General features: G+C 42.2%; 2 protein-coding genes across 3 annotated transcripts; one reads left to right on the top strand and one right to left on the bottom strand.

Moving 5' to 3' along the window:
* Positions 1 to 6,416: 6,416 nt before the first annotated feature.
* tmem81 (transmembrane protein 81) lies at positions 6,417 to 8,518 on the bottom strand. Of its 2 annotated transcripts, none has more exons than XM_037104610.1 (6): positions 8,322 to 8,518; positions 7,813 to 8,057; positions 7,574 to 7,719; positions 7,379 to 7,494; positions 6,641 to 6,834; positions 6,417 to 6,540 (listed from the first exon to the last, which is right to left on the bottom strand). In XM_037104610.1, the coding sequence occupies exons 2-6, from the start codon at positions 8,047 to 8,049 to the stop codon at positions 6,451 to 6,453; spliced, it is 783 nt and encodes a 260-aa protein (XP_036960505.1). In that variant the 5' UTR covers positions 8,050 to 8,057; positions 8,322 to 8,518; the 3' UTR covers positions 6,417 to 6,450. The 2 variants fall into 2 exon arrangements, with proteins under 2 accessions (XP_036960505.1, XP_036960503.1); XM_037104608.1 differs by having other exon boundaries at positions 7,813 to 8,069; positions 8,322 to 8,517.
* A 2,907-nt stretch (positions 8,519 to 11,425) lies between these two features.
* LOC119023617 (ras-related protein Rab-7L1-like) lies at positions 11,426 to 15,422 on the top strand. The gene is made up of 5 exons (XM_037105709.1): positions 11,426 to 11,763; positions 12,237 to 12,308; positions 12,398 to 12,579; positions 13,488 to 13,609; positions 14,453 to 15,422. Exons 1-5 carry the CDS (start codon positions 11,646 to 11,648, stop codon positions 14,571 to 14,573), a joined length of 615 nt encoding a protein of 204 aa, XP_036961604.1. The 5' UTR covers positions 11,426 to 11,645; the 3' UTR covers positions 14,574 to 15,422.
* The last annotated feature ends 7,254 nt before the right edge of the window (positions 15,423 to 22,676 follow it).

Below are 22,676 nucleotides of genomic sequence, written 5' to 3'. Positions count from 1 at the left end.
ACCAAAACAAACAATGGAAGTGCTGCAGCGGGAAAAGGTTAAGAGCCGGCAAGCCGAGATGGGATGGGTTTTATTTCCTTCTATTCTTGTTAAAGTTAAAGATGACATTTTTCTCTCTCTCTCTCTCTCTCTCTCTCTCTATATATATATATATATATATATATATATATATATATATATATATATATATATATATATATATATCTTTTCAAGTTCTGGCACAGTTTGTTGGAACTATTTCTGGAATAATGTCGGCAGTTTTATACTCAAATGGAAGAGAAAGACAGAGGAACTTTAAGACACTGACACGTTTTAGTGTTAGGTTGTTTAGCTATTATAAAACTCAACAAATAAGTGATTTGTTTATGTGAAACACATGCAGTAACGCTTCAGATTGTCACGTTATTGCTCGCCAGTGAGACTGTTCGCTGTCACTGGCATTCGGCGTGTTCTCGTGCTGGCTGTGTAGCTCTACTCACTTCTGTTATTTCATGGGCTGTGAATTTTCCCTTTTTCCTTTATTTTTCATCCTCCAAAGTTAGAAATTAAGATGCTGGAGGATTCATAACAATTGATCTTTGTAAAACAGTCCAGTCCAGTTAAGAAAAACAATCCCCGCTGCCTTCTGTGTGCAGCTCGACAGAAAATTCAGCTAATATTTTCTGGTGGTTTGAGATTTTAGAAACTCAGGACCGAAATGCAAAGTGAAATAAGATATTTTTACTTTGAGATGACCAATCCAGCACACGCCACTGTCAGAAACAGTTACTCCGCAGGACCGATGAGGAACTCTTCCTGCTGAAAACGATCAGTTCTTACCGCCAGATAGATGCTGAAAATGACTGAGCGATCAGTTTTTAACATCCTTTCGAAACCTGGTCCACAGATTTAATTCTCTGCAGATGTTCAGGGTCCAAACTAGAAAATGCAGACAGATAGATAGAGGTTAGGTGACAGGAAGCAGAAGCTCTCCAACACGTCCCTCCCTCACAGGAAATCTCCGTGTTAGAGAGGCGACGTAAGCATCTGCATTTTCTTCACACTCGTTGCGGAACAGCTGGCAGATTGATGATGTGAGCAGCACCTTGTCTTGTTCTCTGTAATGAAGTGTCTTCTACTGTTAAAGGTCGCCACATCATTTAATTTACTTTGTTTGGCACGTGCACATTCTCAGCTGAAGGTGCAGAAAGGCAGACGGAGGAAATGTGTTTGTGCTCTCTGCCCCTCGGCTTGAATAAATGCTAATTTTACCAGCTCGGCCTGATAAAAGCCCATTTAAGTTTTTATTTTTCCACTCTCTCCTCTCAGGTTCATAACCTGGGACCCATTAAAGTCATATAAATGAGATTCATATGATTAAAATCAGGGCGGACTTGCTCTTTCGTAGCATGCTGCTGGCTCCGCTCTACAACATTTACTTTTTATAATTTTTAGGTGACGTGTTCAGCTGTACAGTCGCTGCACTTGATGTGAGGCTATTATACAAAATTAGAGTTTCACTTTTAATAGCGTGGACCAGTAGCTTCCAGTCAGGCTGCAGATGAACACCATGACGCAGCCACAGAAAGACTTCACAATCCTGTAAATTCCCCCTTGTCTCTGATCATAATGCCCCACTTAAATGCCATATTTTTGCATGTAAGCTCCATTATTAATCAGCTGTGCCGTCACATGGACAATGAACTCAGCAGATGAAGATGACTGGAGGCTTTCTTTCATCATTTTCAGTGGCGATGAGGACACAATGGGCCTGCTTGAAGAGGGCGTGACGTGCCAGATGATCAGAACGAAAAGGAAGTCTGAGGCGTTGTCCCATCGAGCTTTCATCCAGGCTGAAAATAAACGAGTGGGCGAGTGAAAGACAAAGACGGAGAGCGAGATTGGAAGTGTGAGCTAATGATGCTGCGAGGTGGAATCTGTGGGAGCGAAGTCGTGAGAGTTCAGATCAGTTCAGTGACAGTGACTGACAGAGTGACATCAAGACTGACGGAGGGGAGGACTGAGCCTGAATCATGACGGCAGATCTCATGCAGCGCTGACAGGCAGAGGAGTGTGTGTGTGTGTGTGTGTGTGTGTGTGTGTGTGTGTGTGTGTGTGTGTGTGTGTGTGCACGGAAAAAAATATAAGGAGGGAAAAGTTTCGTGAGTCAAACAAAACTCAAGTATAATCACAGATCGACGTCCGATCCACGGAGGCTCCAGTCCGAAACCAACAGGGCTCAAAGTTCAGATACTCGTGTAAAAACAGACTCTGAACCAAGAGTTCAGGCTCTGACATGGACTCAGAGGATCAGAGTAAAAAGTCTCCCTCTGAAGGACATTTGTGCTCAAAGCTAACTGAAGCTCACATCATATTAATAGAATTCAAAGACTATTAAAGTTAAAGGTAGAATCAGTAGGATTTGTCCCAGCTGTTCCTGAACGCACCACAAAGACAGTTGATTGTTGAGTCTCATTCCCAGGACATCAAATAGACACATGTTGGGTTGGTAAAGCGTCCCGAGCAGCAACAAAGAGAGAAAATCAGAAACTCTCTGCAGATACGAGACACTAACACGCCTTTTCTCCACATTCCAGCCTCCCTCTCTGTCTGTTTACGGCCTCTTACGTCTTCGTCTCGTCTCGCTGCAGCTGCCGTGCGTGATGTGCTTTGATAAATGATCCAGAATTTCCCTCAAATGCATCAAACTCCAGTGACGAGCCTGTTTTGAAAATGTGAGGAGGGGAAAGCTCAGATGAAGGGAGGAAAAGAAAGGCAGACAGAAAAATGTGTTTGTGCTCTGTGCTCTCTGCCGCCGGCTTGAATAAAAGATCATTTTCCATTTTTATTTTTCCACTCTCTCCTCTCAGGTTCATAACCTGGGACCCATTAAAGTCATATAAATGAGATTCATGCAATTAAAATCAGCAGGACTTGTTCTGACATTTATAACTTTTAAGTAGCGTGATGAGCTGCAGTCGCTGTGCTTGATATCAGGCTGTGACACTCGAGAGGGAAAGTTAGAGTTTCACGTTTTAATAGTCTGGACCAAGGACTCAAAATAAAATCAAACCAAAGTAAACTTACTAAACTAAAGTAGCAAGACTGTGAGGAGGAGAAAGTTCAGATATCTGTGTTCACACGTCAGGAGAGAAAGTTAAATAAACACTAAAGTAAAGTACAGATACCTGATGAATATGTAAAGTTGAGCATGTTAAAATAAACAGCGACTTTTGACCATATTTACAGCAATATTTGTCAACTTTGTGATATTTACTTCTCTTGTAAAAAATATAACTTCAATATTTAATCTGAAAAAAAAAATCTAAATGTTAAATATGAATCCAAATGTCACGGTGAATCTAAATATTTAGCTGCAGATATGACGTTGGCAGTGAAGTTGTACCTCAGAATTGTACCTGATTAATGTACGTTGTTACTTTCCATCACAATTATTTGTATTGATGGATGTTTTTCAGGAGCAGCAAACACAAAATGAAGTCAAGTTTAGTTTAAAGTCGTAAAACTACATTTCCAAAGTAACTAAGTACTGAGTGTTTCCACTTCTAATCCAGATACTTTTCTCCATTTGTTTGACAACTTTAGTTACTAGTTACTCTGTAGACTTGGTTCAATATACAACATATAATCAATCAGAGAGATGATGATGTAATGTTATAGATTAAGAAACGTGAGTATTTCTACACTGTGGTACCTTCATCTTGTTTTACTACAGGACAGTAACACATCAGTGTACGTCTTCCACGTCTTCGCCGATCCTTTTTAAATTAAAGGTCAACTGTAACTCTGTTTGACATTTACTTTAATTTAACTTCCTGTGCAGAAGCCAGAGAACGACGACAGTGTGTGTTGATCTCGCGTCTCCGTGGCTCGGCGTGGTTTTAATAAACATCAGAGCTCTTTATTGTTATTTCAGACGCTCTCGGTCTGGATGTATCGCCTCATTTGCCGATTCGACGGCGACGTTACCCTGAAGACGAGAGCGTGTTGCGTGATGCCGCGGCGGAGCTGTAATTAAATTGTTTGTGCAGTGAACATTGGGAAAACAGTTACATCTGTCAGACTGATGTGGAGGGTTGGGGGTGGTGTTGGGGGGGAATGACGTCCTCTGAGGTTTAGCCGGGAAATGAATGAATGAATGGCGGTTAAGTGTGTCAGTGTAATTACATTTGTGTTATTTCCCCGGAGTCCCTCGTTCTCCTGCTGTCCTCACACGATCGTCACACATGCAGAGACGTCTCAGTCTGTGTCGATGTCAACATCTGGTGCTGCTGTGACGAGCCCCAACATCGGCTTAGTTCATTTGAAACTGCGTAAATGCACAAATCAGCAAAGAAAAATCTGCAAAATAGTCTTTTTACTATGCAGAGCAGCGTCACACTGTGTAACTGTGGAGGAGTGATGCACCAGGTGAACAGGTGGATCCTTTTCAAATCAGACATGTTGTCTTGAAACTATGACACTGTTATTATCTCTCTACCACGTAGTCACAAAGTCATATTTTGTGCAATTTGAAAAGAGGTCAACACATCCAGCTCAGCTCATCATACCAGCGTCACGTCTTGAGGTAAACATGCTGAGAGTCGAATTTCCAGGAGACTCGGAAGGAGTTTTATCAATATTCATGTGGATTTTACAACACAACCCACTCTGACGGTGCTGAAATCTACCACTGGCTGATCTGCTGTGATCAGCTACTTGTTGCACCACCATGATCCATTCGATTCCAACCTTTGTGATCATTTGCTGCCACTGTGGGCCGGTGAGCAGCCAGCTGCATGTGTAACAGAGCAGAGGAGGCAATACATTAGTTGTAAATCAGAACAATCTCAAAAAACTCCTTGAGCGTGCGGTCTTAAATTAGCAAACCCATAGTCGGTCTCGACGGCACTGTTTTCACATCTTTAAAGGGATTTCTTCTTCAGCAGTATATCACAGGTACAAAACTGAGATATGTGCAAGTCAGCCACCTTAAATCAAACTGTATTTCATGTTGATACAGTTTCAATATAAATGTATTTAACATGGCAGCTGATTATAGTCTTACAACCACGTGGCATTTACCCATCTGTTAAACTTCACACTGTTGTTGTCACTGATCTGCCTGTCAAACTGATCATAGTTGTTTCTTTTGTATCAGAAAGTGTCAGAGAAAAATCAAGATCTTTATCTTAAAAGCAGGCGCTCCTTAATGTCTCACTGTCCACTCAGAAAACATCGGCCTCCGTGAGACGACTTGAGCGACGGTGTTAAATATTTCTCACCACGACGAAGAGAAAAAGTTCATTCTTGCACCAGGTGGTGATGATGAGTCAGGCGTCGGCTACAGTTTTGAATATGATAAATAATCTTGTGATTTTGCTGAGTATGACCCTGCAGCGACCGCTTGGCCAGTGGCCATAAGTCAGTCTTGCACTTGAAGACTTGTGTTGGGAGTGAGAATGCGCTGGACCTTCATACCTCTTTCTAATAAATTATTCAGTAAGTCCTCATTAAGAAGCTTCTTCGGCTGTGAACTCTCCACCAGCAGGACACTGAACTTATCTTCATGCAGACTTTCTGGACCAAAGTCTGTTTATCTGCAACTTATTAACATTTATATGAATTCACAGAGGACAGTGAGAGCTCGAGGCCGACGACACATTTGTTTTTTTGTCACATAAGCTGATAACAGATCCATAAATCATGAGTGAATGAGCGATCCGGATCTGAGGGTCATCTTCTTTTCTTTTTATTAATCGTGTTGTTTCCACTGTGGCAGCTGAGTCCCATCACACATCTTAACCCAGCTCATACAGCCCTTTTTTAAAAGGTTTTTGTAAGCCAACACTGCCATCTGCTGGTGGAGAGGAGCGGTGGATCACAGTACTGGACTTGGAGTCTCTCCTGGAGGGAAATATTTTGATGTAACTCTCGAGGGAGCCATCACATCGTCCATCTTCACATACAACTCTGTATATCTGTCTCTTTAGCTGCTAAACGCTCCACTGTGTTCACCAGCTGTGTGTCTTCAGCTGTTCGCACTTAAAAACCAGCCGTCACAGTAAACGACAGAGTTTAAACGATGAGCTGAGAGTCACTTTAAAGCTCTGTAACAATCAGCGAGGCTGCAAATCCAGATGTTTTAATAGAAATGCTGATTATGTTCTTTCTAAAAATGACTTTCCAACACAAATTTTAAAAAAATATATTCTGCAACATCTAAGATTTTTGGTCTTAAACATTGAAAACTGAACTATAATGATCAACAGTTGTTTAGCATGCTAACAGGCATCCAACTGCTACAAGCTCCCAGTCCAGACCACTAGCTGCACGGCTAACTGAGCTAAGTAGCTAACCCTGAATTTTTAAGGTATGAATTTACTGGTGGCCATTTCTTAAATACTGCACCTATAAAACCAAGGATGACATGTTAATAATGTCGCTGTCTTTCTTTAATCTCTAACATCTCTAACAACCACGGAGTCTCTTCATCAGCAGGATGAGGCTCAGCAAGATCAGAAAAGTCACGACGCCTCCGATGATCGAGCCCATCAGAACCTGCGAGTCCAGTAAAAATTTACACTCAGTGAATTTAATTTAATTCACTGATTTGTTTCCTGATATGCACAAACCCATCACTTCTGAACACAAACCGTACCGCATGAACAAGCGCTGCCACGGTCTCGTGGATGTCTGGCACAGTCTGGTTCTTCTGGTTTCCTGCAGAGCTCCACTGGGCCAGAGAGGTTTCGTAGTCCAGATTGAGAACTTCAACGGGCAAAACCCGGATCCCCCAGTAAACCTGTTTCACTCTCCGGAAGGAGGCGTCCTGCACGTCACAGCGATAAGTTCCTGCAAATGACAAGATTAGTTCATTAATCAAAATTTCTATTGATAACTGAGATGTTTGTTACCTTGTCTAGAAAATTAAACATTATGACACTTTGAATATAACACGTTAGACCAAAAGTGTCAAATTACTTTATTTATAATCTCATTTAATTCGAGAGTCACACACATCTGTATGTAACAGACATTTTCTTTTAGATTGGCCTCTTTCACAAAACCTAGTAGGGTCACACAAGGCCTGAAACCGGACCAGAGCCGGTAACACCTGATCTCACCACTAGATGTCACAAGAGATCCAGCTGCTCCTGAGAGGAACATGATGAGCCTGGGAGTGTAGCAGCACTACAGTCCACCAGGACAACTGCGACACATCATGTTCAACTGAACTTTTCTTCTTCTCATGTTTAACTTAACAGAGAAAAATAAAACAAGACTTCAGCTGAGTGAGACTGGAAAATAGTATTATTATCTCACCAGGGAGTTTTGAATCTAACCTATGTCCAGAAAGTTTGTGTGAGTCTGTGTGAGCGTATACAGGTGTGTTTACCTGCGTCCTCCTCCCTGACCGGGTCCAGAACCACTCGGCCCAGAAGAGGAGCCTCCCAGCGCTTGAACAGAGAGTCGTCAGAGCTGATTATTCCTCGAGCGTAGCGCCATGACACCCTGAGATAAGAGAAAACATACATAAACTTTTATTCTTCACGTGATACCTTGTTTTGTGGGACGAGTCGTCCGTCCTTACCTCCAGGAGAACTTCCCCATCGCCTCCATGACTTCTCCCAGACAGTCGATGTCCACCCTCTGTCCTGAGGTCACGGTCATCGTCCTGAGTCCACAGCGCCACGACTCCACACACTTCACCTTACGGACACGACACTCCTCCGACACCTTCCATTGATCCAGAGATGACAATAAGTCAGAGCTACTTTACTTTTTTTTTAACATTTCCATTCATCGTGTTTCAAGACGTCTGCGCGATACCTCTGCTCCAGCTTTACTCCTCACGTCTTCCTCCACCGCCGTCTTGCCGTCTTTCAGTACGCACAGGGTTTGAGTTTTCACGCCGGGCCCACAGGTGACGCTGCAGGGGGAGCCGTTGACGATGACCTCCACCGGCACTTCATCTTCCTCCTCCAGGTCAGCTGAGGTCAGAGGATGGAGGAGGAGGAGGAGGACGAGGACGATGAGGAGGTGAAGTCCAGCAGTCACACGCTGCATTTCAATGTCTGATGGAAAATCTGCAGGAAATAAAGATTTGTCCACTCAGTGCACAAAGCGTGAGGACTATTTTGACTGTTTGTTCTGTCAGAAATTGTCTTTTTTCAGCTGAAATTATTTGACTATCCTCGTGTCAAAGCAAAGTTGCTCTTCCTTGCTGATTACAATCAGATAACATCACCCCTGGAAGACTGAGTGAAACTGAACTCTCTGTTTTTAGTGTGATATATTCAAACTAAGACACAGAAGGATCAGCCTCCAGCCAGACTCACCTGCACAACATCCAGTACTTCTTATGACACTCGGCTGATTCTGGGTTTAAAGGTCCAGTTGAAGCTGACGGGGAAGTCAAAGTTCACTGATTGTCGTGAAATTGAAGTCAAACACAAAGAGAAGAAGAAGAGACGGTGTCCAAACTGCTGCATCGGATCATCTCGTGTATTTTAATTCAAACTGTGTGTCGTGACGACCAGAGTTCCAGGCTGCAGGTTTTCTTCTCCTGCGGGTCAAAATGCACCAAACTGATATCACAGAGCAGAACTTTGCATCAGTGTTATTATTCATATCAACGCTCTTTATGTTCCTGTTGCTTTATCCACTGAGATCAGCTGTTAAACATGTTTCCTATCGTCTTTAAGAAATCGTTTAAGTTCAAATAAAACTGTACAAATGAAAATAACAAGATGACTTCTTAAAAATCAATCCAGATTTCAAACAGATACAGAAAGTTTTGACGTTTTGTATATTTACAAAATAGAACCTATGTGGAGACGTCGACCGTGGTCTCTAAAACAGAGCGATAAAAATATATATAATGTACGGTTGGAGTGAACTTCAGGACATAAAGTCATGATTATATCCGATAACATGTGAGAAACTGGATAAAGCAAAAATAATGATAATATATTTTATAATGTGGCTACTAGATGTCAGATGAATATCAGACAGACGGGAACAGAAACCCAGCACAGAACTGTACGTAAATCCACTGAAGCCTTCGGTTCATCGATTACTCTTTTTATTTAGAAATAAATCCATCAGATTTTATTTTGGGGGGTTGAATCATCCGCAGCTCACAGTTTTCATGCTCTCTCACCTGTGAAACAAGCTGCTACACCTCTTAAAACCTTTTAAAATGAATATTAGTGGCCTAAACCTGAAGAAGATACTAAAGTAATTGGACGTTTTTCACAGTTCAGTTAAAGATCAGTTTATTTTGGGCATTTTTTCAACTTATAAAAGACAGAAATACAGCGGTAGACAGACGGTAAATTAACTTGATACAAACAAACAGACAAAAAACAGTGAACAAAACAGGATGGACCAGGTTTAGCGTATTACACTGACCCTTTTAACATTAATCATAGTCTGTCAGCTGCCTTTAAAATTATACAGAGCAATAAAATAAACTAAGAATATACAAAAAAATAAAAAATTAAAAAAAAACAAAAACAGGGAAATATGAAGAAAGGTTGTAGCACCGTCCTGGTTTTAGGGTGATTTCTTTAATTTGTGTTCAAATAAACAGGATGTGTTTGTATAAAAATGACAGAAGTTAAATGACTTTATGTTGCTGACCTACTTTGACCATTTGACAGAAACTTTTCATGACTGAAAACACCTGAAAGCGTCTTCTGGCCACTGCAGGACTCACTGTCATGATCTGCAGCTCCCCCTGCTGGAAAAGATCCAAAACCTACCCGGTTTTTCATCCCCCCCTACACAGACATTATGGTTCTGTTTGTTAGCACATTAACAAATGGCCGGGTTATTCTGAATCCCTCTAGTGGTGTTCTGCCAAAAAGATACTGGGAAAGTGGTCAAAACACAAACAGGAAAAACACTCACAGAAAGAGTCGCGGCGATGAGTCAGGGGGGACTGCAGCATGTTCAGGAGCCAGAGAGAGTGGCCTAGTTGGCAAAACTCTGCAGTCAACAGCACATGGCTCAGTGTGTGTCCGTGTGGAAAAACAAATGTAGAGTGAACAAAAAAAAAAAAAAAACACAGAACAGCAGGAGAGGGGAATGAGGAGGAGGAGAGACGTGACAGAAGTAGGGAAGGAAAGACGAGGAGGATGCGTCGGTGTGAAGGAGCAGAGGCGAAGGTGATCGTGATGAGCTTCGTCTGCAAATATCTCCAGGCCACTGTGACAGCAGACCATCAAACTCACACGGCGGCCATTTTCCTTCCTGACATCAGGGCAGGAAGCTGTCGTGTTCCAGGCTGCAAGTCGTACAAACGCAGGGAATCTGACGAATGTATCACATCAACACTTATTGATTGATCGGAGGCTGAAAAGACGATGGAAATGGAGAAAATGTGGGTGATGTTTAAAGGTAGATTAACATAGTTGAAAACCCAATTAGCGGTGTAGTGACGTAATTGGCCTTCAAATGCTCCTCCAAAGGATGCAGACCCTGAACTGAGACACAGCATGTGAGTGGCTGAATGCTAACGTGAAATATGGCGTGAAGTCGCTCCAACTTTTAGCTTCTCTGTTGTCTTTTCAGTTGTTGCTCAACCGTAAAGCAGTGAAATTATAACAATTTAGTCACCTTCCCTTTGTTTTTACCATCGCTAACCTGGAACCGTAGCCTGCGACATCTGAGTTTTCAAATGTAAGAAGATGTTAGAGGGTTCATAGTTTATAAAGTTCTGTAGAAATGAGTCCTAAATCACAGACATCAGTTGGCATTTTTAGCACTTACTGCTTCCCTCATCTCAAAATCAAGGGCTACTTTCACTGGGCTTTTGGTTAAATGCCTCAAATAGGGTTCATGGTTACAATAGATGTTCCTGTCTGACATAAAATATGTCAGTAAATCCCCCAGGTCTAAATTATAAAAAGCAAAAGATGGATGTTAAAGTGACTTCACCGTCATCACGCCGAACATGGACACTCATCTCCTGACTAGTCTGTCTTCAGAGGAGGACGCTGGTTTGTCAGAGTGCAGTAGGAAGCTCAGTGGTGGTGACGTTTAAGTCACAGGACAGAGATGTAGTTCGTTTATAGCCTCACATTAACATTTTACTGCTGCCATTTGCGTTTAAAAATCAAAGACTGCACATTGGACATATTTTCTGCTATAATTCAAAACTCTCCCTGCTGGGAAAAAAACCCACCAACAAGACCAGCATATGTTGTGTTTTGGTGCTGGTCTGTGCTGGGAACCAGTGTAATGCTGGTCATGTAACATGTTTCACATTTCACATTTCACATAACCCTATGTGACAGTAGGAGAGAGGAACTAATCTCCACAGATTCATCTACCGCTTTAGTTTCCTGTTGCATTATGACTTCTAACTATTTATGGCATTTGGTAACTTCCCCTCTTGGTTGCAAAACGGGCAGATCACAGCAGTTTAAAGAGCTCTGGTTCAGTTATGAGGAGGCACAGTGTGAAGAAACAGCTCTGTGATTTTCATTCTGGTGTTAACAGGGTGCTCTGAGCCTGAAAGGTTGTAAAGGTGGAGTCAGCAGATGCACAGAAAGGCCCCAGTAAAGCCGGTGATTGTACAACTTTGTCTCGTAAATCACATGCCTGACATGGACTTTGAGCCGCCGGGACGTGTTGTCGTCTGACGGAGGAGAACGATGACCGAGCACCTGCTGAAAATCCTGGTCGTCGGTGACGGAAACGTCGGCAAATCTTCCTTTGTGCATCGCTACGTCAACGGACAATTCAACCAGACGTACAAGATGACAGTTGGAGGTACGGCCGCTGTGGTTTATCAGTCTGGATTGTGTGTGTGAATATTTTACTATGGCTGAAAACTTTGTTCCTCCACAGTGTCACCAGTCGTCTGAACACACTTCAGATTATCTCACTCCTCCTCCTCCCCCTCTTCCTCTCACTCTCACTCATCCTCCTCTTCATGCTCTCACTCTTGTTGTATTCTATGTGTTCGCACATCATTCTTTGCCCCTGCGGTACGTTTCGCAAATTAAAGCATGTATTACACGGAGAACATGTAATATTACATGCAATTAATACATTAAACAGTGACTTTAATATTCATAGTTCATTGGAAACAGATGTAAAAGCTGAATTTGTCCCCATGTTGAGCTTTCTAAAGATTTCTGTCCTCACTACTGTTTTCATTTCTCTCACTTCTCCTTTATTAACCTCAGTTCCTCTTTTTCAATTCCTCTTTCTCTGTCTCTTAAATCTCTGCGTCTCTCTAGTGGAGTTTTCGGTGAAGGTGCTGCAGTGGTCAGATAAAGAAAAAGTGCGACTGCAGCTGTGGGACATCGCAGGTACGAACACATTTCACAGCGGACGAGCAGATAGAAGGTCTCCATGCTCAGATGGATGGACGACGTTGTGAACTTGTCCTTCCTTCCAGGTCAGGAGCGTTTCATTTCCATGACCAGGATCTACTACAAGGGCGCGATGGGCTGCGTCGTGATGTTTGACGTCACCAGCTCATCCAGTTTCCTCAGCTGTCGCCACTGGAAACAGGACCTGGACAACAAAGCCATGCTGCCCAACGGAGAGTCCATCCCCTGCATCCTGCTGGCCAACAAGGTGATTCAGTGCAATTACTGCAACCAATGAATGATTTATCTTGACGGCCTTCTGGCTCAGTATTAATAAATGTAGCAGTGTGCTGCTGCCGGATCTATTAACACTTCAGCCTCAGCTGCTGTGTGGTTTTAAACATCACTGTGTTTCTGTAAATGCCTTAAAAACGACCATACTGAAAGTCAAGAGAACTTAATTTTTGTATTGTTCTGCAGAGGAATGTTTTCTGTTTATCAGGGGAACTAAACGTCACTGAGGATAAAAGAGTGACAGACATTTCAACTGATTAACCGACGAGTAGATAAATGAATAGAGGTGCCGATGTGCACGGAAAGATCACAATCTATAACTCAAATTAAAGCACAATCGAACAAAGTTAAAGCTGTGGTTAGTACAACTGAACAAACCAGGGAGAGTCCCACAGATTTTATTGTTAGCAGCTAAGTTGCTATGTTGCACAAGCTCTCTTAGCTTTTCTCATCTGATAAATAAATAAATAACCAACGCCGTTAAGTGCTTTCAATTGTAAATGCAGGTCAGAGCCTCAAACCTCAGTCCGTGCAGCACATCGACGTCATCGCTAACCGTGTCCAACTACATCCTCTCTCATTCACATGTAAGAGAACACAGCACATTATCATAGTGAATGGAAACGACGGACACGGCTATTCTTAGAACCAGCTGCTGTTGAAGGCTAGCACGTTAGCATCGGGACATTTCAGGTGAACCGTCTCTGTCAGTCATGTGGAGGCTAGTTGGCTGATTAAATGGTACAAAACTTAATGTGGAAGACTGCAGCAGGTTTGTATTGGTTGAGGCCTGTTTGATATCCATCCTGTAACACATCTGAGTCTTTATTAACCAAAACAATGCTCAAATGTCTTCCTGCCTCTCTGTCTGTCTCTCTGCAGTGTGACCTACCTCAGCGGGTCGTCTCAGCAGACAGCATCGACAGGTTCAGTCAGGCCCACGGCTTCATCGCATGGATGGAGATTTCGGTAAAGGACAACAAGAACGTTGGAGAGGCGATGAGGTAACTTGAGGACACGGGGCAGCTGGTGTAACAGGAAACCTAAAGGTGATACCAAGTTAGTAGTATAATGCGATGAGGAACTTTTGATAAAAGTGGTTCGACACCAGTGCTGCTGTTGTAGACATTTGCTAGGGCCTTTGTTTAGGAAGCAAGCGACCGAGAGACCTGCAGGATGGATCGCTATGAGATACTCATATATTTATTATATAATATGTGATAGATGTGATTGGACCTGCGCACAGACATTAATAATAACCATATAAAAACAGGAGTCATTTCTCTGATGGTCTCGTTTGCTGTTTTAGCTCATTTCTAATCATCAGAGGAATCAGAGACAGTTTTATGAACTCCTAAACATTTCTCGTAGTCGCTTGCAAAAGAACAGTTCACCTAAAATAACAATCCAGTGTTCATCTCGTCCCTCTCGCGCTGATGGAAAGTCAGGGGAAGTTTCATAGTCCACAGAACATTTTTGGAGCTTCACAGCAAACTAGCGTTGCAGCATTCTGCTAAACAATCGACGTGGCTGGAGATGTTTTATTCAAAAAATCTGAAATGACTCTGAGCAGATCAGCTGGTGTTGCGCTTTTTAATTCACATGTAAGTAACAGGCCTCCGCAGACTTGGATTATGCTGGATGAGCTTTGTGGAGCCATTTAATGAAATTATTTAATTAATTACAACGATGAGACCTCACCCAACCTATCAGCATGGGGCCGACTACACCATGGCTGAATCTTTCCCTTTTTGGTGAACTTTTCATTTAAGAGGCCAGATAAATCGATCGTTGAATTGAAAAAAATCTGTCTTGATTCATATAATTTACTTTCTGTTGTGTGTCAGGACGCTGGTGCAGAACATTTTGTCGGTTCAGTCGAGTCTGGACCCGCCTCAGCCGGGCCCTGAAGACAACATTTGTCAACTGGACTCAGAGTGCAACAGCCGAGGGGAGAGCTGCTGCTGAATCACCGTCTGAACGATGAAACGACGATCCCAGAGCGCCACCTCCGCTAACTCAGCCCTCATCAACACACAGCGCAGCAGAAGCTCTCCTCGTGCTGTCCGACTGACCGACTGACTAACTGGTGATGTGGAGAGGCAGACAGTGATGACAGGGAGGAGAAAGAGGGAGGCATGAGGAGAAGCAGAAGGAGCAGAGGGAAGGTGTGTGTATGCTTAATTTAATGGATGTCCTCTCGGTGTGAGAACGTGGTGTGCAGTGTGCTCGGTGCGGCCGCCAAGCCACCTCCTCCGGCAGGCTGAGTCAGTCAGACACATGGCGTCCGTGTGCTAACGAGGTGTGAGCGTATATGCCAGTACGACAAGTGGTGTGTGGGTGCTGCTGTGTTTGTTTCATGCGTATTTCTGTGTGTCGGATGAAGGCACATGACTGTCCATGTGCAATGTGCCTGGAGACGTCAGGAGCTCACACACATCCTGTCAGCGCTCTGCCTCTGATTTGTCAACATGAATTCAATCTTTTTAGGTCTTCATTATAGACAGAAACACACCAATTGTCATTTAAATGAAACACAAGGCAGTCTGTCAGACCGATATGTTGTAGACTTGGAGTTGGAGTGATTAGAAGTGATGAGTCTTGTAGTCCACAAAACATTTCTGGAGCTTCGTAGCAGGACAGTGTAGCAGCATTCTTACTTTATTTACATTTTACTTCTACTCCACTACATCCGAGTCTTTTCAGATTAGAATAATAAGATAAGAATTTAGATTTTTTTTTAGTTTGAATTGTTCCTGCATGTGTTGTTCAAATAATACTTCCTCCTTAAACTGAATAAAATATTTGAAAACCTTCCTTCATTGTCAGATTTGGCTCTTTATCTGTAAAACTCTTCCACGACCGACTGTGAGTTAGCACGTTTCCTGACAACCTGCTGTCACACTGTTTTTTTGTCTTGTGAATTTCATGTTTTATTTTGAAAAGTAACTCTACTCTTGCCCTTGCCCTACTTGCCCTTTCTCTTGTGTCGCCGGTCTGACGTCTCCCCTAATCCCTGATTGTGTCCACCTGTGCTCCCTTCCCTGGTGTATATATTGTCTTCGTCTTCCCCTGTGTCGTCGCCAGAGTATTTCATCGTGTCATGAATCTCCAGCCTTTCTCAGCCTTGCCACAGTCTTGCCTAGTTTTGATAAGTATTTCCTTGCTTGTTTTTTTCTGTTTCCTTGTATGCCTCTGAAGAAGAGTGATTTTGATTTGGTAACGTTTTTGGTCAGTTGTGAACCTTTTTTGTTTTCTAGATAGTTTCATAGCATTTTTTGTTTTGTTCCTTCCTCCTTGTGGAGCGCTTTGATTTGTATGTTTCTCTGTTCAGTGTAGCGTAGATAATTTTATAGCCTTTTGTATTTTTCCACCTCGAGAGTGATTTTCTGTTGGTGTAACTTTTCATAGTTAGTCCGTTTTCAGATCAGTGTAGTGTTTTGCTGCTTGTTTTTTCCTCCTTGTTTTTTTCTGTTTCGCGTTCTGTGTTTCCTTTTTTGTTTTCTTGTTCATTCCTCTGTAGTTTATAGCCTTCTGGTTTATCACTCATTCTGAAGAGGATACAAGTGAAATTCAGAATAAAAGCCTGTCGAACCCGTTCTCTGACTGCATTTGACTCCTCGTTTTGCCAGGCCTGACACCTGCCTGCTGGGTTTGGATATCCTGCGTTGAAAGGTAATGTCAGGTTGACTCGAACTTCGAGAGGAACACAGTCGGGCTGACTGATTACACTCAGCTTCAAATGAACATCCACGGGAAGCTGCATGACTGATCCACTGTGGTCAAGCCCCGGGAGGGTCACACACACAATCGGCCAACACTAATAGTGTCATTTGCAGCCTACGTGCATGTCTGTTTATTCTGAGCTGCTGGTTGTGTGTGGTTGCTCCTCAGTGTGGGTTTTTCTGTCTCTGTATGTGGGCATCTATTCTCATCAGTGAGTCGGAGGCAGGCAGAAGCTCTCGGCTGTGACTCAGTCGTCCACACGCGCTTCAGTCCAGGAAAACCTTCAACAAAGCCACCTGATTTTGGAATTTTTTTTTTTATCGGGGCCGATTATAGGGATGAAGTGTCCGTAACCCACTGAGTATGCTACCATGCCTCACTCGTAATTTTTCTCTATTCAAAAGTCTTCGCAGCTCACAGCGTGTCGGCGCTAACAAGGGCCCCTTCAGCGGGACGTGTTAGCTCTAAATAGATGTAATTTTTGTTGAGGAGAGATTTTCAGCCATTGAACTTTCTCCCTGCTGCTGGTGTTCAGTCTCATACTGCAGCATATGAGGATAATTTGTTATTCTCGCCAGGTTTTCTGTCGTGTTCACACAATCAACAGACTGTCCTGCAAGGAGGTCCAATTAAGGATAGCTGTCACTTGAGATATTCTAGGGATGCTGGTTCAGTGAAGTAACATGGTCGTATATCTGTTACAACAACAAAATGCACTGGTTTTGCTGTTTTAATGAATTTTACCCCTCGTAAATATGAAGCACTGTGTGATGACTGCTCTTGAAAAGTGCTATACAAACACATTTTACTAACTTCCATCACTTTATTATCACTAAACAGGAAGGAATAAATGTGAGTTATGATTTCTGGTAGCTGAAGCACTTAAAGTTGTGACAGGTCCACCTTGTTGCCAACGAGGGACAGCTGGTCAACAGATTTGATAAATGTTGGTGGTGATGGTTTGAAAAAGGAGTAAAAGAATCTACATACGTCAAGCTGGACCGACCGTCTTTGAAGAGAGGAGGAGGCCTAAGACGTCATCTATCACCCACCTACAAATGCAGTACTGAGGCCACGTAACAAAACAATCTTTTTTCCCCCCGCCTTTGCATCGTTTCAAGAATATTCGGGTCCAAATGGATCCATTGTAAACGACTCAACTCAACTCAAATTCACTCAAAACAGAGAAGAAGAGACAGAGCGTGCACAGGAAGCTTGCGCGCTGTACACAGACAGAAAGAAGATGAAAATGGCTAATACAAGGAAACCAGAATCGACACAAGCATGTAGTCCGCCATTGTTGTTGTTGTTGTTATGAGACGTCGCAGGGTTCAGAGGTCGAAGGCTAGAGGTCGAGGGGTGGGGCGATGGCGTCATTGATACACAAAAGTATGCGGATTTGCTGTCCAAACAAGAACGCAAGGGCAGTGTTTTCGAATTATTCCACCCCGAGACCAGATTTCAAAAAAGTGCGTTTACAGGATCCATGTGGACGATCGGCAAAAACGATGCATGACGTGCGTTTACACACAAAAGCATTTCCATGTGGATGGACCCTGAGTTCCTTCCACAGGCAGCTGAACAACCATTCACACCTGAGCTCACTCCCAGAATACTCCCACTCTCTGTAAGGACACTCCCACACAGAGTTTAAAAGCCTGCAAGTCCCTTACAGTCAGAGCTGCAGAAGCCTCTTGGATCAGAGGTGAAACATCATAAAGAAACAGAAACACGTCCAGATACAGCAAGTAGAGCTACCATGACCGAATCTATCAATGTTTCTCCATTGCATCAAACATTCATTTAGAGCTTTGTTTCTCTACCTGGTCAATAGAGTGGATAACAACAGCGTGGTCTGGCTTCACCGCTTATTCTCAGCCTCAGTGCTCAACGACCTTGACCACTTCAGAGCATCAGCGTCGGAGGCCTCCCACCAGCTCATGAATGCTGACTGAGTGGCCTCTCTCATACTGAAGCTGCCTTCAGTTCGAAACATGAACTGTGCGTCATGTGTTGCGTTCACACCGCTCTCGTCCACCAGAACAAGTGGTGTGTTTTTTTTTTTTTAATTTCGTCCTGTTTGTTAAGCCCGGTTTGTACATGTTGGCTTCACTGCCTTGCAGAAGTAACGCAAGAGTGCTCAAGGCCTTGAGACAAGACGTCAGCAACCGAAACCTTCAAGGAGTCTCTCAGTAGGGAGATGATGTTTCACCCTTTACTTCGAGTGCCGCAAGCAAACAGACGACTGCGTCACGGATTACGTTAGACATGTTTTAGAACAGATTTTGATAACGAGCGGAGCGTGCACATTATCTGAATCAGCCGCAGGTGGACTCTGATGATAGCTGCAAGATGAAGGTGAAGAAATGCAGTGACTCAAGTCTGCTGTCGTGATTCGTCTCCACAGATGTTATTTTACTGTTGTACAATAGTGAGATAAGTGTTAATCAATGCCGCTTTTTTTGTGTGCTTACGAAAAATAAAATTAATCAGTTGTGACTAAGAAAAACCTGATGAATATTCACAGGGTTTTGATTTTTCATGAGCGTGCTGAATGGCAACATGTCTGATGGTGCCGGAAAATGACAGCAAAGGCTCATTTTTTGGGGGGAGATTGTTTGTCGGGGTTCTTCAAACCAACAGATCCTCGACCATCTGCCGACAGTGAGTCATAGAGAGAAAGAGGCAGTCAGATAGCAGGAGAGAGATGAATAAACACTCTCCAGGTCGAGTAGCTGTTACTGACAAATGCAAATGTAACCAGGAGAAAATACCACATGTGAAGAAAAAGCTTCCTCGTGTGTGTAAAATACAACATTTCAATTAAATGAACTTCAGCGTTTACGGCTCCATGAGGCTCTGAGACGAGATGCACCACTTAACCTCCAACCGTCTTGGAATAGCGCAAGCCATTTATATATTTCTTTTCCTATTCTGAGATTACCTTCTTTGTTGGTTTCAAATGTTTGTTGTATAAAATGACATAAGTGTTAATTACTGCCACTTCCGTGTGTATGAAGTATTAAATGCATCACTTGTGATTAAGAAATGCCTCATTGTAATTCAAGGAGATTGACATTTCATGAGCAAGCCACAACAAGTGTTGACATATTTGATGACGCTGGAACACCCCGCCATAGAACGTGGGAAGATTCATTTGGGGGATTGTTCATGTCAGGGATTCTTCAACCGGCAGATCCTCGACCATCTGCTGACAGCGAGTCACAGACAGAAGGAGGCAGTCAGACAGAATGCGAAGACGGAAAGGATAAAATGACCAACAGCCAAATACATAATTTCCCGGTCAAGTAGCTTTGTCACTGACTCATTTATCAAACATAACCAGGTTGTATGGTTAAAACAGTTAGCAAGAAGTACCCTAACGTTACTGGATATGTGGTTGAAACTGTTAGCAAAAAGTAGCCTAATGTTACTGGATATACGGTTGAAACAGTTAGCAAAAAGTAGCCTAATGTTACTGGATATACGGTTGAAACAGTTAGCAAAAAGTAGCCTAATGTTACTGGATATACGGTTGAAACAGTTAGCAAAAAGTAGCCTAATGTTACTGGATATACGGTTGAAACAGTTAGCAAAAAGTAGCCTAATGTTACTGGATATGTGGTTGAAACTGTTAGCAAAAAGTAGCCTAATGTTACTGGATATATGGTTGAAACAGTTAGCAAAAAGTAGCCTAATGTTACTGGATATACGGTTGAAACAGTTAGCAAAAAGTAGCCTAATGTTACTGGATATATGGTTGAAACAGTTAGCAAAAAGTAGCCTAATGTTACTGGATATACGGTTGAAACAGTTAGCAAAAAGTAGCCTAATGTTACTGGATATATGGTTGAAACAGTTAGCAAAAAGTAGCCTAATGTTACTGGATATATGGTTGAAACAGTTAGCAAAAAGTAGCCTAATGTTACTGGATATATGGTTGAAACAGTTAGCAAAAAGTAGCCTAATGTTACTGGATATACGGTTGAAACAGTTAGCAAAAAGTAGCCTAATGTTACTGGATATATGGTTGAAACAGTTAGCAAAAAGTAGCCTAATGTTACTGGATATACGGTTGAAACAGTTAGCAAAAAGTAGCCTAATGTTACTGGATATACGGTTGAAACAGTTAGCAAAAAGTAGCCTAATGTTACTGGATATATGGTTGAAACGGTTAGCAAAAAGTTGCCTAATGTTACTGGATATATGGTTGAAACGGTTAGCAAAAAGTAGCCTAATGTTACTGGATATATGGTTGAAACGGTTAGCTGAAAATATTGGATATGATTGTTGAAACAGGATCGTTGGCTAAACATATGCTAGACCTAAAGAATAAATGACTGCAACGGTTAGGTAAAAGTAGTGCAGTCCTGGTTGCGATAACTACCCAAAAGAAGGCTAATGGATAAACAGTTGAGATATTTTGATCAAAATAACAGATGCAGGATTAAAATAATGCCAAAATGGTAGAAATAAATTGAGGTTTTAATAAATGGGAGCCCCTCTGATGTGGCTGGAGTCAAACTGAATGTAATTGTAGTCTGTCTTCCTGTAGATTTTGTTTCTGCATTCATTGTGTAGGTTAAGTAGCCTGTTAGAACACAGCAGGAAACTCCACTTCCTTGTTTTTAAGTTTTCTTGCCTGTTAACGGTATGAAAAGACGTGTCTGATACGTAGCCTCCATGATGTTGAGTGTTAAGTTCCAAACATTAACATTTGCTTTGAGCTGGGAGGAAACTTTGCAACTGTAAGTAAATCATAAATGCTAAATACTTTATTCCTAGTAAGATGCATGAAGAGAGACAAACACAGAGGACTGGATTTACACAAAGAGAGAGAAAAGAAACAGTGAACAGGGAAAGACTGCGATGGCAGCAGAGCGACAGACAGACTGAGTGATAGAAAGAATAAGTGACAGCTAATAAATGAGTGATGCCAAGAGCACGTGACAGTGATGGTATGATCCACCCTTTCATGGGCTTCTGGATCCTACACCTATCTACCCGTCAATATGTCTCAGATGCTCAGCCAAGATGTGGAAAGCAGCCATGAAAATGTGTCATAATTATTTCTGGATAGTGTATATGAATGTATTTCTGTCTAATTATGACACTGTTTGAGTGAAAAAACAGCCACATTATATTAGCATTATTATTAACATTAAAACATAACCCATCTATCGTCATCGAAATCAGAGAAGTTTTTATTCACAGGTAAGTTTTCACATATGAGGCATCTGCTGAGGCCTGTGAGTGCAAAACAACAAATAATACTACAAATAACAACAAAAAAAGAGAGAGAGAGATGAAAGATAGAAATAACACACAAATGGACAAAAATATACACAGAAAAACAGAGCAGAACAATATTTACATCGTCATATCTAAATGATACATTTGTAAGAAAATCTTCTGTGTATAGAATTGCTGAAAAGGTCCATTTAATCCAATTTCAAGCTATTGATTACAATTTCAGTAAGAGCATATTGGTCGTAAGAAAGAAACATGCTATTATCATTTTAGGGCAGTTCATTGCTTTCATTTACCATCACAATTTGAATTATTAATTACCTTTATATTTGAAAATATGTGGATTTCTCTACTTGGGACTAATTAAATACAGTACACTGAGGAGGGGGTTAGCATGACGCCTACCTTTAACCACCCTCCACGATCAGAAACCATTTTTGAATGGCCAACTATCGCTTTAAAGAAACAACAAAGCAGATAATAAGCGCTATTGTTTAGAAAATAAGCATGTTTTGAATTAAATGATCTGTCTCTGCCCTGTCATCACTTGCTGCCTGCTGCTGCTGTGTGATAGACTTCCGCGCTGCCATGCCTCTTAAACGTGACCCGGCTTCTTATAACCGACCAATAGGAGCGCTGGATTGGAATCACGTCGCCGGTCACGTTGCGCAGGGCTTATGGTGCGTTTCATGAAAATAGGAAATAAGACAAACTAGAGTTTTTTTAACGTTATATATTAAGGTTTTTGTAGGTTCTCAGGTTTCAAAACAGGTCTTTTAAATCCCTCACTTGGCCGCTGATTCTGTTATAACTCTTACTGTAAACAATATGAGCTCAAATGTACACTGAGTGCTGTGATGTTGTAAATAAATCGAAACGGCGCCATCTGAAAAAATGCCAATCGTCATAATTAATACTCCCACTTCATACATATGCTTTTCCGTGTAGTAATATTACTGTATTTGCATAAAATGTCAACCAACCACGTCAATAACTGCTCTGACGTGAGACCGCTTTCAGCAAGTCGCGGTTTTAACCGCCGTGCCATGAACGCAGCGTGAGAACCAGATAAAAGTTGACACATGCGCAGTGAGC

This window comes from Acanthopagrus latus, chromosome 7 (assembly GCF_904848185.1).
Source record: "Acanthopagrus latus isolate v.2019 chromosome 7, fAcaLat1.1, whole genome shotgun sequence".
In the NCBI taxonomy this organism is placed as follows: domain Eukaryota; kingdom Metazoa; phylum Chordata; class Actinopteri; order Spariformes; family Sparidae; genus Acanthopagrus; species Acanthopagrus latus.
The sequence above is the reverse complement of the archived record's forward strand: the minus strand, read 5'-3'. Positions and strand labels throughout refer to the sequence as shown.